The sequence below is a fragment of the Nyctereutes procyonoides genome, unplaced genomic scaffold (genome assembly GCF_905146905.1).
Source record: "Nyctereutes procyonoides isolate TBG_1078 unplaced genomic scaffold, NYPRO_anot_genome, whole genome shotgun sequence".
Taxonomy (NCBI): Eukaryota; Metazoa; Chordata; class Mammalia; order Carnivora; family Canidae; genus Nyctereutes; species Nyctereutes procyonoides.
Window position 1 is genome coordinate 25,891,959 of NW_026575132.1, and position 10,124 is coordinate 25,902,082.

At 59.8% G+C, this 10,124-nt stretch overlaps 2 protein-coding genes across 2 annotated transcripts; one reads left to right on the plus strand and one right to left on the minus strand.

The window, feature by feature from the left end:
* Positions 1 to 94: 94 nt before the first annotated feature.
* STK16 (serine/threonine kinase 16) lies at positions 95 to 3,728 on the plus strand. The gene is made up of 8 exons (XM_055345297.1): positions 95 to 136; positions 460 to 649; positions 1,477 to 1,696; positions 1,961 to 2,094; positions 2,269 to 2,389; positions 2,517 to 2,612; positions 3,021 to 3,142; positions 3,258 to 3,728. Exons 2-8 carry the CDS (start codon positions 564 to 566, stop codon positions 3,394 to 3,396), a joined length of 918 nt encoding a protein of 305 aa, XP_055201272.1. The 5' UTR covers positions 95 to 136; positions 460 to 563; the 3' UTR covers positions 3,397 to 3,728.
* Positions 3,729 to 5,175: 1,447 nt separating this feature from the next.
* Positions 5,176 to 8,932, minus strand: TUBA4A (tubulin alpha 4a). Its single transcript, XM_055345295.1, has 4 exons — positions 8,855 to 8,932; positions 6,917 to 7,139; positions 6,472 to 6,620; positions 5,176 to 6,220 (listed from the first exon to the last, which is right to left on the minus strand). The coding sequence occupies exons 1-4, from the start codon at positions 8,855 to 8,857 to the stop codon at positions 5,249 to 5,251; spliced, it is 1,347 nt and encodes a 448-aa protein (XP_055201270.1). The 5' UTR covers positions 8,858 to 8,932; the 3' UTR covers positions 5,176 to 5,248.
* Between the last annotated feature and the right edge of the window lie 1,192 nt (positions 8,933 to 10,124).

Here is a 10,124-nt window from a genome sequence, read left to right on the forward strand (position 1 = left end):
CGGCCTCTCAGCTCCGCGCCCCCACATCCTCCGGGTGCCCTGCGGTTGCTAGGATACCGCAGGCCGTTACGCCGGCGCGGCCTGATGACGTAGACGCCCCTTCCGGTCCGCGGCGCTCGTCTCCGGCCCGAGCCAGGTCAGTGGGGAGTCGGGGCCGGCCTCCCCGGGGCTCTGCGCGCCGAGGCCGGGGCGGGCCCCGCCGGGTGGGCCCGGGCCTCGCCCCCACGCTCCGCGGCTGCTGAGGCGGCCCGACGGCCGATCTCGGGCGGGCTGGCGGCGAGGACGCGGCCTGGGCGTCGCGGCGTGGCCGAGGCTCCAGGGCACCCGACCTCGGCCGTGCCCGAGCCGGCGTCGCTAAGGCTCGTTTCCTCTGCGTTCCGAGGCCCGGGCGCCAGCTCTGCACGTCGGCACTTCGGGGGTCGTGCCTGGCCCACGACCCTGCCGTCCTTTGCCTTCCAGCATGATCCGCGGGGCCCCCAGCGCGTCGCCTGGAAGAGCCCCCTCAGCCCGCACGCGGCCGTCGGCAGCCCCGGACCGCCCCTGAGGAGGATGACTGAGACGCTATGGGCCACGCGCTGTGTGTCTGCTCCCGGGGAACCGTCCTCATTGACAACAAGCGCTACCTCTTCATCCAGAAACTGGGGGAGGGGTGAGTGTTTGGAAATCGCCTAGCTAGCCCCCCGGGTTCTGGTGAGTGAAGGACAGCAGTCTGCACGTGGTAGGGCCTCAGAAGGTTCATCCTTTTAAAGTGTCCTTTAACTCCCCTGACAGAGCCTAGCAACGCGAATGTCAAGAAAGTGGGTTCTGGAGCCAGGCCTCCTGGCTCCACCTGGTGTGACCTTAAGCCGTGGTTCTGTCATCTGCTTAATGGAGATAATCATCTTTTTTTTTTTTTTTAAGATTTTATTTATTAGAGACACACACAGAGAGAGAGACACACACACACGCACATGCACAGGCAGAGGGAGAAGCAGGCCCCATGCAGGGATCCCCATGTGGGACTCGATCCTGGGTCCCCAGGATCAGGCCCTGGGCTGAAGGCTGCGCTAAACCGCTGAGCCATCCGGGCTGCCCTGGAGATAATTATCTTTTGTCGCTGATGGAGTTGTGAGGATTAAATGAGATAGTGCATAGAAATCATCTCACCAAAAAGAGAGAGAAAAAAAAGAAATCATCTCACCCAGGGGCCGGTTCACAGCACTTGACAGATGTTGACTGTTACTTACTCATGTAACATTTCCGGAGCATTTGTCATGTGCAGAGCTGTGCATTATGACCAAGGTACCTCAAAGATTGCTGTGTTCCTACCCTTGAGCTCAAAGTGTAAAATCTTCAGACTTCTCCTGAAGCCACGTCTTGGGAGGGTTTCTGCTGACTGGGAAAGACACCCCCTCCCCTCCCCACCCAGGGAGTTCCTCTGGGTCCAAGCAGTGTGGGAGATGACCATGGTCCTTCACTGACCCCTTTGGCCCACAGTGGGTTCAGCTATGTGGACCTAGTGGAGGGGTTACATGATGGACACTTCTACGCTCTGAAGCGGATCCTGTGTCACGAGCAGCAGGATCGGGAGGAAGCCCAACGAGAAGCAGACATGCATCGCCTCTTCCATCACCCCAACATCCTCCGCCTTGTGGCTTATTGTCTGAGGGAGCGGGGCACTAAACATGAGGCCTGGCTGCTGCTACCCTTCTTCAAGGTCAGAAAGTCTCCTGGCAATGGAGGGGCTTGCAACAGAGTCATCTACCGAGGGCTGTGTGAGTAGCCAAGCACGTTAGGAAGCAGAGACCATGTCCTGTGTTGGACCGCTTCAGATTTGGGGTTTAGGGGAACCCAAATGGGACTGTGAGGTGTGTAGTGTGTGTGGTGAAAGAGCTGCTAGGCTGTGACACAGGGAAGGGATCAGGCTGAGGGAGCAGAGACCCAGAAAACCTGTCCAACCGTGGGGAAACTTGTGTTGCAGAGGGGTACGCTGTGGAACGAGATAGAAAGGCTGAAGGACAAAGGCAACTTCTTGACTGAAGATCAAATCCTTCAGCTGCTGCTGGGTATCTGCAGAGGCCTTGAGGCCATTCATGCCAGAGGTTATGCCCACAGGTCAGTGGGAGGGCCCAGTGTGCTTATGGGGCAGAAAGAAAGAGCCTCACCAAAAGGATTGAGTGGTCTCTGCTCTCCTCCCAAGGAACAGTCCCCATGATTCTTTTGCCCCCAGGGATTCTAGTCTCCCTGTCCAGGGATGTTCATGGGCCATTTATTTCCACTTTCCTGCAGGGACCTGAAGCCCACCAATATCTTGCTTGGAGATGAGGGACAGCCAGTTTTAATGGACTTGGGTTCCATGAATCAAGCTTGCATCCATGTGGAAGGCTCCCGCCAGGCTCTGGCCCTGCAGGTAAAAGAGTGTCCAGGTTCTTTTGCCCTCCTGTTCCCCATCCTCAACCTTTCCTTTTGCATGCCCCAGTTTGGTCACATGACTATGACCTGTGCCTCTCTTTTGAGCTATGGGGCCACTCTTCCAGGACTGGGCAGCCCAGCGATGCACCATCTCCTACCGCGCCCCGGAGCTCTTCTCCGTGCAGAGCCACTGTGTCATTGATGAGCGGACTGATGTCTGGGTGAGGAGCATGTGGGTGGGCACATGGATGGGGAGGAGTACCGCTCTGTACCTGCTGTGCAGCAGAGGGGCAGGTCTTTGGTTTCGAGTGCATGGGGCCCCAGGAACCGTGTATGTCCCCATCCCCCTCGACTTCCTTCCTGGGAACCGTCACTGACACTGTACTCAATTGCTCAGGAAGTGGTATCATATCATTTGCCTTCAGCTAAGTGTCAGGACTGAAGGCAGTGGCAAGCAGGGGGTGCAGAAGCCTCCAGCTAGCTGGTGGTTTCTCTGGACCCTGGTGGTGTCATGGGGCTGAGGTCAGCCTATTCTTATTAGCTTATGTAGTCACCTTTCACTACAGAGTCCAGAGGAAAGAGATCATTTCTATTGGTCCCTTGTCAAGTAATAACCAAGTTATGTTCAGTCCCTAGGCTGCGTGCTGTACGCCATGATGTTTGGGGAAGGCCCATATGACATGGTATTCCAGAAGGGTGACAGTGTGGCCCTTGCTGTGCAGAACCAACTCAGCATCCCGCAGAGCCCCAGGTGAGCAATAAAAGGGGTACGAAACACTTCAGACTCCTCCCTGGCATTAGTGGAGTTAGAAACGTAGCATGGGGAATGAAGACCCTCCAGTCACCCTGCCCGCCTCCTTCCACAGGCATTCTTCAGCCTTGCGGCAGCTGCTGGCCTCAATGATGACTGTAGACCCCCAGGAGCGCCCTCCCATCTCTCTCCTCCTCAGTCAGTTGGAGGCACTGCAACCCCCAGCTTCAGGCCAACACACCACCCAAATCTAAACAGACCAATGGCAACGTTGAGAGGTGGCCCTGTGCCTTGGAAGGAGGCTCTCATCCCTCATTAGAATCTCCACCCGGTGTCTCCAGGACTGCTCTCTTGGCATCAGGGGCAAGTGGATGGGAACTGTCAGCTCAGTCTTATTTCTTTGCTTCTGCAACAACTGGATAGGGGACTGACTGGGTGTGGACGAGGGTAGGAGATGGGGAAGGGGAAAGGGATAGAATCTAGACAGGCTCTGAGCAGGACTGCTGAGCTTACATCATAGTCTGCCTTCACATCTGGGAGGAGAATGTATAAATAGAAGAATAAAGTGAAAGCACCTTGGTGTGGATCTTAGTCTCACTGTTCCTGGAATGAGAGAGAAGAGGTGCCCGGGGCCCAGGGTCTGGTTGCCATTTCCAAGGGAACCGCTTGGGAAGAGGGACTGGCCTGATGAGGAATGGCATGACTTCGCCATTCTGCCTAAGGAGGCAGGTGTCCTACCTTAGATCTGACTAGCTGGGAGGAGTCAGTTGTCCTAGCTTGTCTTAGTCAAAAACTTAAAGCTCTTCTGGATCGAGCTGACTTCTCCACTAAGAACTAGGACCAGGGCCCCCTAGAAGCACATTGAATTTGTTCTTCCCTTCATTCCCAGGAGTGGGTAGCTGAGTCAAAGCAGCCCAGCCGGTTTGCCAGGCTAGGGCTTCTGGGTGGAGACACCTGAGGAAGCTTCCTGACAGCAACTTAACAGGTCTCTCCCAGCCTCGGCCTGGGGGCAAGGGGAGTGGAGGTGGCAGCCATTTGGCCCAGTCTCTCCCAGAGGGTTCTAGCTCACACACGGTTAATGATTAATGAGGCCAGTGTGGTGCAGCAGTATCCAGCTGCCACTTCCTGCCCTACTCTGCTGAGTAAACAGGGGCCCTGCCTTTGCCGGGCTTGAAACCTGTTCCCTAGGGAAGGGCACTGCGTCCCTGAATCACCAGGGAGGGGAACGCAGGGGCAGGGCTGGCATCACCTGCTCCTGAGATTGAAGGTTCCTCCCTGACTGCCCCCACCCCAGCAGTGTGCACCCCCACGTGCTGACGTTGATATGGGTCCTGGGGTGCCTATTAGCAATGCTGGAATCTTCCCCAGGGCCCGGCGGGAGGCTCCCCAGGCTAGCATAGAGGCTGAGGCCAGAAATAAAGAACAAACAGAGGGGAGACGACCTGACTTTTAATGGCACAGCCCTAGGCCCCAGCAATGCAGCGAGAGAGACAGCTGTGCGAAGCTGCTCGGAGGTGCAGGTGCGGCGACACAAACAACTTGAGGAGATTGCCCTCGTCCCCTCCCATCCCCCAAGCTCATGACTAGGCTCCATGCCCAGGAATTGTGGGCCTGCCCAGCCCCGCTCCCAAGCCCTCATCACGCACAGAGGTGCCCGGGCCAAGCTTCCAGAGTCAGTGAATGCAGAAGCAGCAGGAAGAAACGGGCTAGCAATCTAACTCAAATACAGAAACTGTGCTGGACTTAGACTCCCACTTGGAAAGGAAGTGAAAACTTGCATCTTTCAACAGCTTGTGGCTGGCCAGCCAGGTCCGGGAGTCAGTCCTCATTTCCTCTCTCTACCATCCTGGGCGCCCCTGGGGTCTTACATCAAGGTCCCTGGGGCCACGTTTCTGGGCCTGGCAAGGACCCCTTGGCAGGTCTCACCTTCAGCCGTGGAAGGGAAAAGGGTCATGGGCAGCAAAGAAAGAGGGCAGCAGCAGAAGCAGCGGGCGGCAGCAGCACAAGCTCAAGCACTCACAGAGGGGACAAGAAACCGTGCAAGGAGACTGTTTATTTCGAAAGGATTTTGCAATAAACATAGTGCGTGGGCTCCAGGCAGCTGTTCTATTCTTCTCCCTCATCCTCGTCCTCATAGGAGTCGATGCCCACCTCCTCGTAATCCTTCTCCAGGGCAGCCATATCCTCCCGGGCCTCAGAGAACTCCCCCTCCTCCATGCCCTCGCCCACGTACCAGTGCACAAAGGCCCTCTTGGCGTACATCAGGTCGAACTTGTGGTCCAGGCGGGCCCAGGCCTCGGCGATGGCGGTCGTGTTGCTCAGCATGCACACGGCGCGCTGCACCTTGGCCAGGTCGCCCCCGGGCACCACGGTGGGTGGCTGGTAGTTGATCCCCACCTTGAAGCCCGTGGGGCACCAGTCCACAAACTGAATACTGCGCTTGGTCTTGATGGCGGCGATGGCGGCGTTGACGTCCTTGGGCACCACGTCGCCCCGGTACAGCAGGCAGCAGGCCATGTACTTGCCGTGGCGAGGATCACACTTCACCATCTGGTTGGCGGGCTCGAAGCAGGCGTTGGTGATCTCCGCCACCGACAGCTGCTCGTGGTAGGCCTTCTCCGCGGAGATGACCGGCGCGTACGTGGCCAGCGGGAAGTGGATGCGAGGGTAGGGCACCAGGTTGGTCTGGAACTCCGTCAGGTCCACGTTGAGGGCCCCGTCGAAGCGCAGGGAAGCCGTGATGGAGGAGACGATTTGGCTGATGAGCCGGTTGAGGTTGGTGTAGGTGGGGCGCTCGATGTCCAGGTTGCGGCGGCAGATGTCGTAGATGGCCTCGTTGTCCACCATGAAGGCACAGTCCGAGTGCTCCAGGGTGGTGTGGGTGGTCAGGATGGAGTTGTAGGGCTCCACCACGGCTGTGGACACCTGGGGGGCGGGGTAGATGGAGAACTCCAGCTTGGACTTCTTGCCGTAGTCAACCGAGAGCCGCTCCATCAGGAGTGAGGTGAAGCCCGAGCCGGTGCCCCCTCCGAAGCTGTGGAACACCAGGAAGCCCTGAAGTCCCGTGCACTGGTCAGACTGAAAGGCAGAAAAGACAAAGAACAGTGTAGGCGAGGGGCCTGAGGAACCCTACCTTCTGGCTCCCCAAAAGCCTAAAATCTTTCAGGAGTCAGGGCAGGGACTAGTAAGCATCTCATAGCAGCAGCATGCTCTACAACACACAAAATTAGAGATGACCCCCCCTAAAGTGGATCCTGGGGGAAAAAAACAATGTTCCTGACCACGAACATCATCTCAGAAACTCCCTCCCTTCCATCCCAAGTTCTCACCAGCTTGCGGATCCGGTCCAGTACCGGGTCAATGATCTCCTTGCCAATGGTATAGTGACCACGGGCGTAGTTGTTAGCAGCATCCTCCTTCCCAGTGATGAGCTGCTCTGGGTGGAAGAGCTGCCGGTAGGGGCCATTTCGGATCTCATCTGGAAGGGCACAAACACGTCATCAGGGCACAAACCACGAGGCCGTGCACAGCAGGGATCTCCCTCCCCCAGTGGGGCAGCTGCGGTCAGACATGGGGAAGAGCTCATCGTCTGCCAGCCTGTGATAGCAGCGTGTGAGAAACCCAGACCAGCCTGCGGGTGAGCCTCCCTTCTTCGGCTTCAAACAGGGCAAAGCGTTTGCAGGGCCAGGAGAGCCCGGCCTGGCTGCCATCTCTCGAGAGAGAAGCTTAGAGTCGTTCTCTGCTCCCCTCAATTCCACCCCATCTTCATCTCACCAATCACAGTGGGCTCCAGATCCACAAACACTGCCCGGGGCACATGCTTTCCAGCGCCGGTTTCACAGAAGAAGGTGGTAAAGGAGTCGTCCCCTCCACCGATGGTCTTGTCACTGGGCATCTGCCCATCAGGCTGGATCCCATGTTCCAGACAGTAGAGCTCCCAGCAGGCATTGCCCATCTGGACACCTGCCTGCCCCACGTGGACTGAGATGCATTCGCGCTGAAGGATAAAGAGAAGGGGACACGGCGTAAGCCCCACCTCTGCAGTCCTCCTCTCACGAGCCTCTCTTTCACCCTCTCCCCTAACCAGCTAGGATGATTTGCTTAGCAAAAGTGGAGGCCTGGGGCTGGGCAGAGGTCAAGAGAGACTGGCAGCCTGCCCAGGCTCCCCTCCCCCCACCCTCCCGTAGGACTTAACCACTCCAGGCACCCAGTAGAGCAAAACAATCCCTTAGCCCATTTCTCTGTGGGGACCTTGTCAGGTAAGAGCTGTGGCTCCACATGACCCTGCCACACAGAGAGGGCAAGTGCATATGAAAGACAGGCAGGGACTGCAGTAACACACAAGGACAAGCGACTTCTCAGCTGTTTGCAGCTCTCTGCTCCCGAAGCCACCTTCCCCAGCCTGAGAAGGTTCAGGTTTCCCAGAGGCATGAGTTTATAGCTGAAAGCCCCCCAACTTAATTCTTTGAGGGTAAACAACTAGAATTTCGTATAACCCTCTCCCCCTTTCTTTCCTGGGAGCTGCAGAGACGTCTCAGCCTTCCAGTCTGGCATCAGCAGACCACACTGGCCACCAGGATGCCCTCTCCCCCACCTCTAAATGCCATCTGGCTCTGGGGATCGATCCCAGCTGGCTCCTCTCCCCACCTCCACCCACGCACTCTGGGGTGTCTTCACCACCTTCTTCCATAGTGCAGCCCTCACGGAAATAGCAGAGAGTGCAGATGGCAGGCGGGCAATAGGGTTGTGGTGGGCACTGGGGCACTGGCTGCCTCAGGCTCATCCCTGCCAGTCGGAAATTAACCCCTAAAGAGCCAAAGTAGTGCGGCGCAGGGCCCGCGCAGCCTCCCTACCGAAATGGCGGGGTGACGGTTTCCAAACACCCAGAAAAGGAAGCGGAACCTGCGGTGGGGCCCCAGAGGTAACCCGCCTGGCCCCTGCGCAGGGGCCACCCTGCCCCCGGGCCCTGCATTCGCCCCCCTTCTAGATTCTTTCCAGTTACATCCCAGCGGAAAGCGAAGATTGGCTTTCGGCCCCGGTTCCCGGGCTATAAATACCACCCCCCACACACCTCGTACCCCTCCCCCCAACCTGGCCTGGGCCCGCGCTCTCGCTCCGCGCCAGCTGTCTCTGCCCGTCCGTTCACTCGGCCGGGCTGGAGAGGGGCCGGCTCGCCTCACGAGGCCGAACCCCATTCCCACCACCCCTCCCGGCTCAGAAGCGGGGTGCTGAGTCACCGGTGGGGGGGAGTGGGTAGGAGGGAGGCACGCACAGTCGGAGGAAAAGGGGATGCTGGACCAAGTAATGTGACCCCCGACCACCTTCCAGCGCTAAGCACGTGCTCGGTCAGGTCCGGGGAGCGGGGGTGGTGGTCGGGGTCGGGGGGCTAGGGGCGAGGGCCGCTCAGCGGGTCTCCCCCGCCCGCAGGAAGGACGGGGCGCGGGACCGCGACTCCCCTCAGGAGGCTCAGGGCACAAATGCTTGGAGGAGCGGGAGGCGACTGCCAGCAGGACTCCTCTCTGCGGGCGAGGAGTCCCCCTCCGCCCCACCTCCGTTCCCCGGCCTGCAGAAGCGGACCGCGCGGCTCGGCCCAAGTCACCAGGAGGGAGTGGGGGCGGGGAACGCACCACCCCTCGCACCTCCTCGAGACCCGCAACGTCGGGCGGGGGCGCGCGGCGTCCCGGGGGCGCGATCCCGCGGGGCCGCACTCACCATGGTGCGTCCGGGCGGTGGGTCTCACGTAGAGTCCGGGCGACGGGTCTCGGTGAGAACTGCGCTAGCTGCAGTGCCGCACCGCTCTTATAGGCGGGGGGGCTGAGCGGCCCGGAGGCCCCGCCCCGGGTGGGCGGCCCCGAGGGTGAGGCCGGGCGGGGCCCCTCCCCCTGCCGGGTCCCGGTCTCTCACCTGTCTGACTTGGGCTGGGTGCAGCGCCCCGGGCCTTAGCCCTTCGCTCCAGGTCTTGAGCCGGTGCTCTGGGCTCCGGATCTCCACCGCGGGGACGCAGGGCGCCGTGCCGGGGCGCCTCTCGCCCTCACCTGAGTCGTGGGGGCGCCCGCGGCCCAGGTGTTCTGACTTCGGCCGGGTGCTGCAGAGGCTGTCCTTGCGAGGTGGCTGCAGCGGACCTTCGCCCGTGCCCGCCTCCCCGCCTTGCCTCCCTGGAGGCTCCGGCCAGCCCCCGGAGAGCCCCTTGCCGCGGCCCGCGGCCTGCTGGTCCTCGGCCGGGACGGCTGGCCTTCGCCAATGCCTGTGGGCGGCCGCGGACCAGGAGCTGCACAGCCTGAGCCCCAGGGTGCCGATCCCTCAGAGTGCCCCAGGGCGCCGAGCCCCGCAGCCTGTCCGCGAGGGCCGACCCCAGGCATCTGGCGCGGCTCGCCGCCGGCCCGCGGGTCACTGGCCCCGTCATCAGCGCCGTCACTATTAGCGAGCCCTCGCCACCGCCACCGGCCCGCTGCCCCGCTGCCAGAGCCGCCGGAGCTCTGGACCGAGCCCTCAGGACCGGGATTCGCATCCCGACTGCCCTGCGACCTTGGACGGGTGACCTAACCTCCTTGAGTCCTTGGCATATTCATCGGTGAAAAGGAGATAATGATTCCACACTGAAAGCGTTGCCGGGAGGTATCCAAACGCGTGTTGACTCTGAAGAGGAAAAAGAAAGTGGAGATTCCGATATCATAGCTGGTTTTGACTTTCCCATCTTCTCCGGCTCCCCCAGCCAGGGCGGGGATCTACCCCCTGCGACTTGACGCTCTAAGGGCTCAGGTGGAGGCCTCTATGACAGTTATTCCTTCCATGTTTCATTTCCACTTCCTGCAAGGACGGGCTTTTCCATCTTCCGCTTTCCCTTGCATGCCTTACATTTTCTGTCTCCCTTCGCTGGGGAAATCATCAGGAAGTGCCCCGTGTGCCCATCAACGTGCCCCGAGGAAACCTGTCTCCCAGGCTAGTCACTTGGAAAAGATTCACCTGCCTCTCCTACCACAGT